The following is a 15,750-nucleotide window of genomic DNA, read 5'->3' on the forward strand; positions in this document are numbered from 1 at the left end:
GTTGGCTCTTCCTGTGGTCATGAGGAGGAAGAGGAGAGGAGGTGAGGATAGGACAGGAGTGAAAAAGACAGACAGACAGAGAGAGAGAGAAAGAGCGAAAGAGAGAGAGAGAGAGAAAGAGAAAGGGAAAGAGAGAGAGAAAGAGAATGGACTGGTCTTCCATTTTGCTTTCCTCTATGTGACCCACTCGGCCTCCATAAATCTTTAAGCGCAGCCCTTTCCGCTCTTGTGCGTCTGTTCTCACTCTCACACTGTCACCCCCAACAGGCCACTAAACTACGATTATATTTATGTTTCAAATGGCACGAACCCTAAGAAAACCACTGCACAGTCAAGGCTGTACCCAAGTCATAGGGAGCTAAAAACACTAAAATCAGTGAAAGGCCAGAGAATGTCATCACAGTGTGTATCACACAATCAGTGTTGGCTTGGTCTGATGGAATGGGTGAGCACTAGATGGAGCTGACTGATTTTTTCACCTAGCATCCACAGTGATCCACGTCAACAAAAACTGGCATGGAAGGATTTCACATTACATAAGAATCCTCCCAGAATCCCTCCAAGACCAGATAAATTACAGGCCTTCACCACACTTGTAAATGTAATCTATACAAAAATATCTTAATCCAGAAAACATGAGTTTTCTCTGTTTGTCTGGATATGGGCAACAGTCCTGGCGTGAGTTCACACACTTCGTCATTCCAGATTCCACAGTAATGTGTGTGAGCAAGGACTTACATGCATGCATACAGGCTTACACACACCCCCTGCCTGTCCAATACCACATGTGAAAGCAGCTCTGTGAGGGGTGGGAGCGCTACAGCAGAGGAACAAGAGTCTGGGCTGTTTGGTTGCTGCTCGAAAAACTCATTTAAGAAAAAAAAAACCACCTCTTTGCAGTTGACCACATGCAAACATTTCCTTTCAATCAGCAAATACATGAGAAGCCATAACAAAGCACTGCTTCTAGTTACAGGAAACCCTTAAATCAAATCCTTTTTTTTTTTTTTGAATTTACACATTTTATATGATGTTCAGTTGTGCACATAGATATTGTCCGTTTGGAAATAATTCAGCTGTGGTGGAGAGGAAAAACAAGGAAAACATCTTGTGCAAATTTCAAGGCAACGCATCTGAACTGTGCGCTGTAAGTGTAAACCATCTCTACAATAATACCACTCAGGAAACTGTCATATGTGAGGGGTATGGTCCCGGGCATTTTGCACTGCGTAACCTATACAGTTCCTGTTCTCCCTCCTTGCGTTAATGCAATGCCAACGCTAACCATAATGACCCTCGCCTGCAACCCCATCTCCACCACAAGAGTAAACCCCAAACCCAAAGCCAATCTATTCATTTCAGTGTGGTACCCTCCAGGTTCAGAGTAAGCTGCTGGGCTTTTCCGCCGCTGTTGCTGGTTCGTCTGAGTAGCCCTTAAATAACTCAGCTCGGACATGTTTGCGTCTGCCGCGATGGTTGCCGGAAGACATAAGACGATGGAGACGTGTTCACTTGGCTAATGATAGTGATGGCAATCAAAGAATGTTAATTTGAGGAATTAACATGCTATATTATGAGATGTAATGGCTGCAATTTGGGAGATCAAAGTTTGGATGGATCCTTGTGGATTTTTTTTTCTTCTCTTTTCCCTCTTCGGTATTATTGGCGGCTTCAAGGAGAACAGAGGGATGGCACGATATTGCTTCTCTTTCTGATTTTAATTTCCCATGGGCGCCGCCACAGAAAAACTGGAGCTACAAGGGGGAATGGCAGACCAATTAAGAGAATGTTCCAGAAGGGCCAGTTGGTTCTCTCAAGGCCAGAGCCACTCGCGAGGATCACTGCTCAAAAAGGAAGCTGAATAGGAAGGGGAAGAGAGGGATTGGGAACACCCAAAAAACGCTGCAGTCAGGAAATCAAAACACAGCCGGGGCTCAAATCATTTGCGCTCAACCTCAGGGCCATGGAAAACAGATGAGTCACACCTGCTGGGTGTAAATGTCACTTGGCATCTAGACACCAAAAATACCTACCTACTTTTAATTCAAGCAAGTACAAGAGCTTTGATTTATTTCATATGCAATGCATTTATTTCAACCAAATGTTTTGTAGAACAAAAATCATGTTAAGAAGACAATGAGTAGCTCAGTGACTTAGTGATCTGAGAGGAGGGACGAATGTTTTTAGTACGGCCCAGCGCGTCAGTCTGACAATAAAACACAGTAAGTTATGGCATGCTTTTGCAGAGAAGTGTGTGGTTAGTGTTATCATCCTTAATAGCGGCCAACTGACAGACAACAAAAGACAGCTGATCTGTTATCTCAATCCCTGAACTTACATAAACTGCTTTGCTTATTCCCTTTAAAGTATTCCATGCTTTGAGGCCAGGCCAGATATTTAGCTTGGCTGTGCTCACTGCAGCATAGAAAAAGAGAGGAAAGAGAGAATAAAATGGTGGCAAGAGAGAGGGAGAGAGGGAGATGGAGAGGGAGAGGGGGGGGGAGAGAGAGGAGGGGGAGGCCTGTCGGCAACAGAAGGGGGGCTGGCTGAGAATCCCTGCAACATGCTGCCATCTAGAACTCTCTACCTCAACGCCAATGCTTGGCCACAGTACACTGCTTCTTGTACCTGAGCTTGGCACACCACTGCGATTTAGGGATGCAAGCAAGAATGGACAAGAATTCTATTTCATGGTGCAAGAATATGGCTTGTGCGCCCATGTCTGGAAGAGGACGTCTGGCTAGCGTATTCAGCTCTGCACAGTTGGGCGGGACGCATACCGCACATGAACTACTTCGATAATAGCCCAAAATAATGGGTCTCAGACAAAACACGCCTCTTAACACATGAGCAAAACACCTTAAATAGAAGAGTGAAGAAAGGCCAAAACAAGGGTCTTCTGGAAGCAATAATATCTAAAAGAAATCCTTCAATAAATGATATCCAGCATATTGGACTGAGCACCAGAGTCAGCAACACAATCAGGGACCCAGTCATAGCTGTAAAATGTAAAACATCAGCTAATGTAATACCGTAAAAACTTAAGAGAGGAACTTAATGCTACAGATGTCTTTTGCCAGTGGTCCTCGGACTGGAGATCGGTACAGAGAGAACAGTGATTACTCGCACGGTGACAGTAATGCGAGTAATTGGAGAGGGTAAGGATGGGCCCGGTGATCAATGCAGCCCTGCTCTGCTGGGGCGTATGGCTTCCACGTGGTTGAGAGAGCAATGCTGCTCTTAACTCTGATCTGTATTACACCAATTATAACCACAGGAGTTCTCCAGTACAGTCCAACCATGAATTATTATGCTCTTCAACAAAGCAATGAACACAAGCATTAATTAATTAATTTATTTATTTATCCATCCATCCATTATCTACCCATTGCACACTGCAATGAAATAAATGTCTATGTCAGATCAAGCAAACATATTTCTTGAAAACTGATCTAAAAAAAGCACCCAATCCGACATCCTGATTCCACAGGAAAGGACACCTGGGGCTCAGCTACACAGGGAGATGATCTCAGCCCTGCTGGAGTTTGTTACCCTCTCAGCTCCAAAGCGAGACAAGTCGGAGATAATATAGAAACAAGAGAAGCTCCGCCGAGCAAACAAATGTTGCTATTGATAGTCAGATTTACTTCCTGGCTCAGAACACATTATCCCCTGATCTTGCGCTGAGCTCTTTCCCATAAACATCAAGTAACGCCATTAGTCTTTCATGTACCCCCCCCCCCCTTTACACTCGCGTTCCCTGCCTCTCCTCCTACTCTCTCTTTTTCGGCTTCACTTGCAGCCTTTGCTTGTTTTGTACGACATGCTTCCTGCTCCTACCATAACCCTTAATTACCTGAAAAAGGAGGGTTTGGTGGTGGTGGTGGTGGGGGCACTTGGCAAGTCACACTGACATTCCAATCTACCCCTCCGATACACACACACACACACACACACACACACACACACACACACACACACCTCAATCAAGTCAACCTTTATCCAGTTCCTATGAAGCAACCAACCACACACTCTAAGCCCTCCATATCACTGAGCCTATTCTTCTGGACATGCAGTAGCCTTTGCTTGGGCTGTAGGGGGTTAGGGGCCCGTCAAGTCAGACCCTCCACCCCTTTATCATGGCACAGGTGTGCAGGGGCTCCACGGCCTCCTCTGCTGCAGACAAATGAACAGGTGGCGACTGACATACTTGCACCGCACCGGGGACGGCTGGGGGGCTAATGACTGCTCTGCGGACAGAACTCCTCCCCACCAGTAAAAACTCTCCGCTCTGGACTTAACACTTCCACGGGGCCGGAACACTCATCTACAGCTAGAGGCATTTAGTGGAGCTTCAACCAATTTACTTCAACGGCCTTTAAAGCAAATACGAAACGACACAAAAAAAGCAGCGGAAAAATACAAGTCCCTCTCTGGACGTTTGATGCGTTTCTTCGCATTGCGGCGGAAATCCCCCTTGGCGACGGCACTAGCGTGGGGCGGCCGAACTTATTAGATCAACTTCCATCGCGCTGAGAAATTCAGTGCGCGGTATCAGGATTAAGAATAAGCTCCATTCATGTGGGCGACGCAAGGTCAAGCCAGAGTGTTGCCTGTGGTCTTTGAGGCAGACCATTGCGCTGGCAGCGAAATACTCAACCATGACAAACTGGACTTCCTTCCTCTTTCAGGTTATCGTGTCGTCCGCTCCACTTGGACAACACAGGGCACCGTCATGAGGCTTAATGTTTAGCCCAGCAATGTGGCGAGGAGGAGGTGGGACAGACAAAGAGACAGAGAGAGAGAGAGAGAGAGCTGAAGTTTTCCGTGCCAGTAATCTCTCCGTGGGAATGCAGCGTCTCTAATTGACTGGACACTTCTACCCAAGAGGCTGCATTCTTCCTTTCTCTCTCTCCCCTTCTCTACTCTTTTGCCCCCGTAAAAAGATGGGACCCCTTTTGCTCCGGCGACCAGCTTAAGCAGATAAACCCCTTTCATTTGGACATGGGCGTGGGATCAGCTCCCCCTCGGTTCCAAAAAGACAGAGCCTGAGTAAAAAAAAAATGGCTAAACAAAACAGCGATTAGCCTTCGACGTAGAGTCACAGGCACCCCACAGCTCCGGACGTGGCGGGAGGCCTCAGTCAAGCACCAACGCCAACATCTAAGGGTGATCAGCAGCCCAGAGCTAGAATTCACTCTGTTAAAGCAATTGTAGCATTCAAGTAAGATATCCCTAAGCCAGGAATGATGAGCCATGCAGTTCCACACAAGGGGAAAAAAAAAGCCGTAATAGTCACAGTAAATAAAAAAAATGAAACAGTGGAATTTCAGAAGCGACTATAAAAATCAGATTTTCCACACACACCACACTTGAATACCATTCATGTCCTTCCCGTTGAGGGAAAATATTTGCTTATGGTTACAGGTACATTTATCAACAAATCCACAAGCTATGATGACCAACACTTAGGCTTGTGTATTTTGGTTATTTGTTTATTTGGTCGAGAAGTTGGTGGTCACTTCACAGACTTCTCCCACTCAATGGCAGCAGAATCTGAGACCGTGACTTGAGACGATGCCATAACACACAAACTCACTGGCACAGAAAATAGAGCCTTCACATCGTCCTGGGGCCCAATGTTCAGTCAGGTGGAAAAGAGGCCATACTCCTGATGACGCAGGAACTGACATCACCTGGTGCCTCTACAGCCTCAAGTCTCCCAGTGGAAGACTCATTTCATATAGTGCATCTCATATCTGCAGTAGACAGCCTCAGATCTTTTGGATCAGTTAAGGCTGGTCCTCCATAACACTGTAAGAAAATGGAGCATGCTAGCGTTAGCTCGTTTAGCCCAAATTGGCTGAATGCACTTTTAATGAATTTTTGTAGAATTCCTCCCTCACACACTGTATACAGCATTGTGCAGAGCACAGCACACATTCCTTGTCCCCTTTCCACAATGTAATCACAGGATACTCATTCTCTTAACACACTGAACACATGAAGGTCTCACAGCTGTGAGACCCGCCACCATGCCATGTGTCTGTAATTAGCCCTACACAACCAGGCCCAGCATTATTGCCAAGGCTGGAGGAAAACAACAGTCATGAATGAGAGAATAATGATGCAATACTGGCCATTTTGGTGCCACAATGGCAATCTCCTGCAAGCTAGCAAGCATAGCAAGGCAAAGTAAGCCCACTGAATGTTCTGTCAAACTCAATTCTGAATTAAACGCCAACTACTAATGATAAACTACTCTATCTTTGCAACTCTATCTGCTAAGCATCCCAGAATACAAGAAAAGCAGCTCTCAAATGACACATGTTAGCATCAAGCAAATACTCACAGGATTTACAGGGATCGCCTGAAGGTATCGGGCCATGGGTGTAGACCGCAGCCACAAAGCATGACAACACAACAGAATTTATATCACATTCAAGAGCAAGCAAATAGAATTAGCATGGATACACAACCCAACACAACAAGAGCCGTCAGATAGAGGTAATCAACAACGTTATATGGCCACAGTCAAGCTGGCTGTTTCTTAGTGCTCCATCATCTTTGAAAAAAATATATACCGTATTTTAAAAAATATATATCGTATAAGTCACACCAGTCAAAAAATGTGTCATGAAGAGGAAAAAAACATATATATAAATAATATGTTGCACCTGAGTCGCAGGACCAGCCAAACTATGAAAAAAAGTGTGAGTTATAGTCCGGAAAATACTGTAATGTCCGCAACACAAAATGACTTTTGCTTGAAGAAAACCCAGCAGGGTCGAAACGTTGCCTTTGTACATTAAATATGGCAATCTAAAGCAATGTTGCGGTCATTATATATTTTTTGAATGTTCTCCATCATCTTTACAATCAAAATATACAGCACACAGACAGGACTGACAACACTGACAGAACACAGAGAGACACAGAACATAGAGACAACAAAGTAGCGAGTCACTGTCACTATCAATCCGCCAAGAGTAATCTGTGAAAAGCACGTGGCCAACTGTGTGTCGGTGCTTTCACAGGACCGAAATGAAGAAAACAGCATGGCTGATGATTGGAGATTCCATCTGATATGGAATAGCATGCAGCAGAGACTTAGATTTTTGATTTTCACAGATGTTAGCATACAAACTATCTTAAAGAAGAATTCTGTTCAACTCCTCTCATCTAAATTGGCTTCACTTGGCTTGAAGATTAATTCCCATTTCAAGGGATTTTATGGACTGTTTTTCCATAAATCAATACACACAAGACAGAATGCCAATTCTTCTCAATCAATTGAAGTGTATACCATTCACTGATGAATAGCAATTTAAGTATAACCGATGAGCCAACATGATTACAAAAGAAAAAAAAAAACACATCATCTTAATTAACTGGCATGAAATAAATGTTGGCAACTGGCAACAAAAAAATGTTGTTGCAACATTAAAAAGTGCTTTCTAATGGAGGCAGATTTCACTGTTATCTCAACCATCAATAACACAGGTTCTCACACACACTGGTCGATTGGTTGAGAAAGCAGACAGTCAGGCAAACCACACATCTGTCTTTAAGGAGACAGAGCATCTGAACCCAACTCAAAAGGTCAGAGAGGTCAAAAGACACTTGTCAAGTACCATGTCCGGCACCGGAAACTGCTCTGGTGATTCTGGAGGTGATAATTGACTGTAAGCTTTTGGAGATGAAGCAATTAGGCTACTTGGCCTGTACCCAAACGGACGAGTCTCTGTTTGTGAAATGGGCACCATTTTTTTTTTATCATCAGGGAGTGAAGCAGTGAGGAATGAGTGTATGATGGGCCACAGGGGACTTCATCACTGTCTGGAGCTCATTATGTCTGCAAGGCTGCTCTATTGATTTGGTAGCTGAGGGTTCTTCCCACTTTCCACAAGAAATTGAAAAAGAAAATTGGCAGACAATATGAAGTATGTAGAAAACGTACTTGCGGGAAACGGACTTAATTAAAAACCTGACCAACATATTTCAGTAGGGGTGTTTATTTAATAATTCAGCCAGAAAATGGAGGTCGCCATCCAAGATTATCAATCGTCCCCTCAAGAAGTTTGTGGTTTTTGAACCGCCTCCCGCTCTCTCTTGGCTTAGGGAGCAGCTCTCTTCCCTCGCCGTCACTGAGTTTTAAAAGTCACGGACGGAGTGGCAGTCTAACTGTCTCCTCCAGCATTATGACCAAAAGTTCCATTGACATCACTGACTTCCCATCTTTCATCTCCATCCAGCGTGCTTTACTCTGTTTGGTTTGGTCTAACCTGAAACTTCATCTAAGCAGCTAACTAAGTGTGTGCCATGTCTTAGCATCCGCAGCAGCCAGTGCTAGCAATGATTGCGCTAGTGCATTAGCCTGGCAGACTTCTTCCTTGAACAAAAAGCAGTCAAAGGACAGATTACTTCCCAGTTTTTTAGAGAGCTTGCCATACACAGCAACACAGGGCTCTTTCAGATCCCACCACATCTGTTTCTCCCATACAGAGATGCAATATGGGGAGGAGGGAGAAGAGGATCAGAGGGAGTACAGTTTCGCCACGGTGGATGACCTTTCATAAAAGGTGAGAGCTCTTTTCAATCTCCAGAGACACTCGAATGACATATCTCCAGCGGGCCCAGTGTAAGCACACACAATACAGTGTGAAAGATACCAGGCGAGATAAGAGACTTAGGGTTTGAGCAGGGGCTCAGGAACTTTCCACTTGGCCCAGCGTGCTCTCCTTCCTCCCGTCCAACTCTGCATTCTTCCATCCCTCCTGCTACTTATCTCCGCAACCATCTCACCGCCACTCCACAGACCCCCCCCCCCACCACCACCACCACCCATCTTTCCTCTTTCTTTTCCGGCTCAGAGACTAAAATGCAATTAATGCCCATTGATGGAGCAAACCAGGAACCAAACGAGTGCCATTCATTTATGAGCAAAAAACAGAAAAAAAAGAAAAGAAAGCAAATAAAACAACAGCAGAGGAAAATGTGAAAAGACTTTAAAAAAAAAAAGCTGGGCAGTCTGTGGCGCAGAGCCCCTTGGGTCCAGGGTTATTACAGAGTTATTATGCGGGAAATGGCAGCTGAACAGCAGTGGGGAGCAATTAGAGACTGCAGAGGGAGGGGGGAGCAAGAACAACAGCGACCCCCACCCTCCACCACCACCCCCCCCCCACACACACACTCCTCCCTCCCATCTCCCTCAACACTGCTTCCTCACCGTTTCCAAGATGGAGGTGCTGCAAGGAAACACATAAACAGCCCCATCTCCGCCTGCACTCGGCCATGGCGAACACAAGGGACGGGCAGCGCATACGGTGCTCTACGGACCGGGCTGGAATCTCATTTGGGTTTCCTTGCATCTGTTTTTCTCGGAGTCAGGCTACACATCACCATTTCCCCTGTCTCAATCCTGCTCCACCCATTCTGAGCTGGAGTTTCAAAATAGCACTCGACAGTGTCTTATATAAATGGTTTATTTGTCCATTCGTTGTCATAACAGGACAGGTCTCCAATAACATATAGGGTTGGCTTTTACGGAGTATTTTTGTGAGCTATTGGACATTCTACCTTGAGCGCTACTGTAGACTGAGGAGGTTCTGCATGATAAGAAGACTATTTCACTTGACTTATCATTCAAAGAAAAATCATAGTGAGAAAGTCCACTTGCAACCACAATGACAGTACCACGGTATTGTGTTCAAAAATGGCTTTCCTTTATTCACTTTGTGTAATGTCTTCCTGAGGCAGCAATTTGTCTAGGGTCACAACCCACTAGACCATTGTTTCCTTGACTCGAAAGATAAAATGCAGAGGGGGGTGGGGGGAGGGGGGGGGGGCAGCTTATGTTCCCGGGGAAAAAGGGGGCTTGGATTCGGAGTGCTGCCTGTGCCTGCGGTGCCTCTGTGTTTTCATCTGTCCTCAAAAGGTAACTCAACCTCCCACCCATCCCAGCCCAGCCCATCCCAGCCCACCCCACCAAAAGAGAGTATCCATCTCGAGGAATCTCGGTGCCCACACTTCCATTGTGCCTTGATGTCATTACAGCACTCTCCGTTGAGAGCGCCACAATGGGGTCTGAAAAGGCCGCTGTAAATCTAGCCTGGTGTGAGCCGAAGCCCCAACCTTCGCCAAAGATGAGTGTCCACAAAGCCCTGCTGCTGAGCAGGCTCCTGCTCTTTCCCCACTGCCAGTGAAGGAAAAGGTGCTCTGGAGCAGGTGTCAGTCCGCATTCCTGACATAATCTCTTGACAAACATCCTATGAAGACCAACACCCAGACCCAACATGTAGCAGAATACCCCCCACAAAAAATACCCCAGGCATAGTCGTTTAATCACATGGAAGTCTCCAGGCAACAGTCACCCAGCACTCCACCCGGTCAACTCTCTGTTCCAGGCATTCCCATGCTGGAAGTTGCTGAGCCAAGCATCTGGGGGAAATTCCTGTGAGGCCCCTGTTCTGGTGGGCCACGCCAGCCTTTTGTCACCATGCAGTTTGCAGGTGTCCACCTCCATGTGTCTAATAACAGGCTTTCCCTTGCTTTCCACTTAACCTTGTTATCAGTACAAACTGCATGTTGACAAAATGACAAAAGAAAGTTGTTTCCCTCCCTATTGGTCTGTCTCTCCCTCTCTCCTTCTTTCACTCGGTCTTCTCTCCCTCTCCGTTTGAGTGCTGAACTCGAGCCAAACTCGCCGTTCGCCGATAAGAGACCCACCCCTCTACGGCACAGTAAGATAACACAGCTCTCGTCTCCAGCCACCTCGGCCTGAAATCGAAGCTGCCCCGAGGCCAAGGCCCAGAGATATGTGATGAGCTGGCCTCGGTCGCGGTTTTCATCAGATCAGTGACACCTTGATGACAGCCGCCTTTTAGACCCATGCAGAAGACTCCAGCAGCTGTAACCAAGCCCAGGCCCTCGCCGTCCTGCCAGAGCTGAGCGCAGAAAGAGGGAGAGGGAGAGAGGGAGGGAGAGAGAGAGAGAGAGGCCAAACAAGGTGCCTTTCTCTCACACCAGTGCTATCGCTGCCTCAGCACAGAGCCTCTGCAGTTTACTTTTCACCCTAACCAGAGGGGGCTTTTGCAGGGTCTTGGCCAGGACCTTAATTGATTTATGAGGACTAAGAGCACCCCTATACAACCCACTCACACAACCCCCACCCCTCAACATAGACACACACACACACACCGCTCTTTCTAGTGTCTCCTTGTAAGGCAACACCAGCCAAGTCACTGGAGTCTTGCTCACCGGAGGACCTGATGCCATGCAGCACCCATCGGTTGGAACCCACCGCTCCAGTAGTCTCTTTCACAGGCACAGCCGAGGGGAGGAAATCCTACATGCTAAACGCCACAGAATGAGAATGCTACAGCAGTTCCGTCATCCCACAAACTTTGGTGACCTTTCCGCCAAGCCAAAGCAGCACTGGAAAAATACTGGTGTGTGCGATGAAATGGCTTGTGAACCAAACATTTTATGGGTTTTGGGAGGTCAGTGATGTTGATGTGACATAAGTGAAGACCGCAACTGAAGTCACTCATGGGTGAAAGCTCGACATGCTTGCATGAAACCAAACACTTAACAAACTGCTTGTTTAATTGAAACTTGAAAAGTATAGAATGGAAATGATAGCTCATGGCATAGGGAAAGAGGAAAGAGAGCAGCAACTAAAAAACATTCTATGATTTGGGACTATTTATTGCCATCAACTTTATGGCTTCAATAGAAATATACAGCGTATCATGACTGAACCACACAGTAGAAGAGGATCTTTATTGCAGAGCATATTTTCCTTTTTGCTTTTGGCAGACTAGCATATAGATGAACTATAAAGTAGTTACTGAGGCTCCACAGTTGACAGAAATGCAAAAAAGGATGAGTGATGGTGCCTTGCATATATAAGATATAAGTGAAATGACTAAAGACGCTTCATTTATGCAGGGATGACACACACCTTGCCTACAGACAACCAGTTTTCCTCATCTCTAGGCACACCCACACACACACACACACACACACACACACACAAAGTGGGGCACTTAATACCTGCAGCCCCAATCACGCTGGTTTAGCTTCCAGTAGGCTAACATCATGCAGCAATTAAGGCTCCTCAATGCACACCCACCCACACTCTCTCCAGCGCCCACAACAATCACCCGGACCCTGCCTGCAGAGAAACAAAGCCATGCACCAGCCACACACTCCTGCTCTTCAAAGGCTGCCTCACAGCATGGTGTATCCAGTCTGAGACAAACCTGTTGAGGTGCTTAGAAAAGGCCTTAGACAACATGGTGACAGAAAGACATGGCATTTTGTCAGAAGAAGAATGCTATATTTCAAGCCCATTTTCAACTATGGATTTTTGATGTAGTGGAATTTAGACAAAAATGGAAATGTTTATAACTTCATATTTTAATGCTGAAGTGAACCTGGCAAAAATGTTTTTTTAATTGCATACACTATTCATTTAAATATGAATTTTAAAAAATAGAAGCCAATATTTTTTAAATCAGCTAGTTGCTATAGTCCCATAAAAATACTTAAAAGACAGGCTTTAGATAATAAAAAAGAAACAAATACAATCAAATAAAGCACATATACAGAGGAAATACAACAAAATCTTTAAATATCCTTCAACATATTTAACAGTCTCCATTTGGATATCATTAAAATTCAGCCAAACAAAATCTGTTCCATTTTGACATCATTAAAATGGCTGTATGTGAAAAATCCCTCTGCCAGGTGCATTGTTTGACAGGCTGCACACAATGGGCTCGTTGAGCTGTTCTTGCAGCAGTATTGGATTTTTTTTCCCCCTCCTACATTTTTCTTGTAAGGCCTTGAGCTGTCTTAATGAACTTCCCAGTCATTCAGAGGACAGAATGTGCCACTCTGGCCTCCAGTAAAGACCCAGAGCACAGCACTGGACCATAGAATCAGAGGAAGAGACTGGTACCACGACCTGAGAATTACACCAGTGTAATCATCTCCCATCCAACACTACATAAACCCCTCACTTGGACAAGGCACAGACGTTTAATCAAGCTATGTGCATGTGCTGCTTGTCCATTCTCTCTCTCTCTCTCTCTCTCTCTCTCTCCTTCTCTCTCAGCCAGCAAAACACAGTTTCATGCATGTCTGCAACCTTTTTTTTTTATGTCTCACAACATGTATAATGTTGAGCTGAGACATATTAACTACATTACAAAAAAACAGGTTCAGTGTCAATGTGAAATACTCTTAATAATGCTATTTGTATTGTGGGCAGACTGTTGGTGCTTGCTGAAGACGGCAGAGTTGGTGCAGTGGAACAAAATGGTTACCCACAAAGACGGCAAATACAAGCCTGATGCCAGCTGCCTGCTCTGTTTGTGTCCAGGGTCTCCCCTGTCTCAAATGAAACATGACCACAGCCAACTGCCATACAGACATTCAACCAAATTTCAAACATCCAAGCATTCTCAACTCATTACTTTAATGAATACATGTTGATGTGGTACATACTGCATACGTATTGATATGATGTCAACAATTTAAATTAGATGGCTGTTCTATTAATGGCCTACTCTGTTGTCTATATGCACACATTAGGAATAAAAACACTTCCTATTTTGTGTAATCATGAGAAGCCAGGTGACTGCAGCCCGTAGTTAAATGAGGTATTTTATTATAGCGTGGAATTGGCCCCACCCTTATTAAAGTCCATTATTCCCTCATCAAGGACAGCAATCTGGTTTAATTACATTCCTAAAATGTATTATATAAGAGTGGGCTACATCAGGATTATTAGCTATTGAATTGCATTGCTTCCCCTTCTTTCCTCTTTCATGCATTTTGACCTTTCATAATTCTGCATCCCTCTACTGTTACCCTAAATATCTCATCCATTGATTCAGTGGACTATGTTATTTAAATGCTCCAATCAAATTTGTTTTATAATTCTCCTTTTTCTAGCAATAACATTTACCAGGGTGTCAAAATAAAACCTTACAATACAGAAAGAATGATTGAAAAGAAAATGGTTTGTGTTCCCATCTGTTTTCAGTTACAGGCTGTATCAATAGTAATGGCCTATTAATGGTCTGATATTGCATTACGATTCACACACACAGGCCTATGGCTTCTATATGAGATGACATCTGAACGTTTTCATTAAATCATTTGCGGACAATAAATCTGAGACAATTTTTTTTCTTAAAATTGACTGCTACATTTGTTTAGAATGGCCGATATCTATATTCTACTCAGATTGTTTGCTATTCCTACTGGAAAACAAAATTTTAAGGAAGCTACATTTTGTAAAAGTATAGTATTGCTTCATGAGTAAACAATAAAAAATAAGGTGGGAGTATATTGCTGATCACAAATGTTGTACACTTGCCACTTTTAACACCTAGATGTTAAGCCCTACACCAAGATATAATGCTACTTATAGAAATCATGTTATGCATATAAGGGCAAATTACAAAAAAAATGTAAGCTATAGACATTTTTAGAATAAAAACTAAACAGACAGGCCTATCCTGCAGTGATAGAACTATGGAAACCTAGATATAAAGCCCTTGTAAAAGCTGTTTAATCTGGATTTAGTTTATGATAAAAAGCACAGTCTATCCTGCTTTGCTATTTCCAGTCACGCCATTAGTGGATCTTTTGAACAGTATAGCCCAGTGCTGTAAGCCTGTAAAAACTATAGCACAAAATGGGTCAGCTGTAGTGTTTCATAGGACAGTTTACTGATTGTAGCCTAGTTTAGCCCTATTGCTTTTCCAACTCAAATGCAAGGCTACACCTGTATAGGGTAAACTATGCAATAAGCCTATGTCATAGGGTTAACCTCATTAATTTATTAACAATATAATATAGCCTATATGGTCTAAAATATTCATGCTGCCTTGGGTTCATAATTTTACAGCGTCAGGTGGTGAATGACCTATGTTCAGCAGTTCAGATTAAAAAAAAATATGTTGAAGTGTCTGAAGTCCAAATAGCTTGGGATGTGTCTTACCTTTTTGTGTCTATCTTTAAAAGGTAACGCCAGCCACTGCATCTCTTGTAAGAAGTCCTGCCAGTGTTTCTGGTCCTGATCAGACGAGATGAAGACGATTTCCAATTTGTCTTTGTGTTCCGATGTTTTCTTGAACTTACTGTAAAACTCACACAGGCTGGCGTTGAATTGCTTGCAAGGGCCATTTAAACTGCAACCGAAGTACAGCCCGACCAGGGACAGCTTGCTGCCCAGTGCTTGCACATCTACCTCGGCTTTCTCACTGTTGACGAGCCGCTCTCCGAGTAGATTCACCAAAAACTCCGACATCGCAGCTCTCGCCTTGAAACACGCCCAAAATACAAGCCGTTCTTTAATCCAGATTACGATGAAAATGAAGAAATCAGAGGCTCATTAAGGAACAACACGCCGCCGTCGTCCTCCTCCTTCGCCCCTTTGGAGTGCACCAAAAGCGTGGAGTGGGCTATGTGCACGGGAGAAACCGCCGCCTCCACTGGTGTTGAGGAATGCTCTCTCCAGTTATAGCCTGGTTCTCAGTAAATGTGCCTCCGCTGCCTGCTTCCAAGCAACACCCAACACTTCAATGACATCTAGTTATAAAATTGTGACATTGCATCTCGTACCTTGAACGTTGGATTATTAAATTAGAAAATCGTGATAGAAATAGGCCTATCATAGAGCCTAGACCTAATCAGTAGGCTAGCTTGTAGCCTAAAATATAGTCTGCCTAT

At 44.4% G+C, this 15,750-nt stretch overlaps 1 protein-coding gene across 1 annotated transcript in view; it reads right to left on the minus strand.

The window, feature by feature from the left end:
- The window catches only part of nxn (nucleoredoxin), a 54,067-nt gene extending 38,502 nt beyond the window's left edge, over positions 1-15,565 (minus strand). The window contains exon 1 of the mRNA XM_076282424.1: positions 15,020-15,565. Within this exon, the coding sequence (XP_076138539.1) occupies positions 15,020-15,328 (309 nt within the window). The 5' untranslated portion in view covers positions 15,329-15,565. The remainder of the gene's footprint in view (positions 1-15,019) is intronic.
- Positions 15,566-15,750: the final 185 nt, after the last annotated feature.

Source organism: Alosa pseudoharengus, unplaced genomic scaffold, assembly GCF_046254945.1.
Source record: "Alosa pseudoharengus isolate Yale_2024_CS ecotype anadromous, Long Island Sound unplaced genomic scaffold, YU_APseudo_1.1 YU_APseudo_1.1_scf_13, whole genome shotgun sequence".
Taxonomy (NCBI): Eukaryota; Metazoa; Chordata; class Actinopteri; order Clupeiformes; family Clupeidae; genus Alosa; species Alosa pseudoharengus.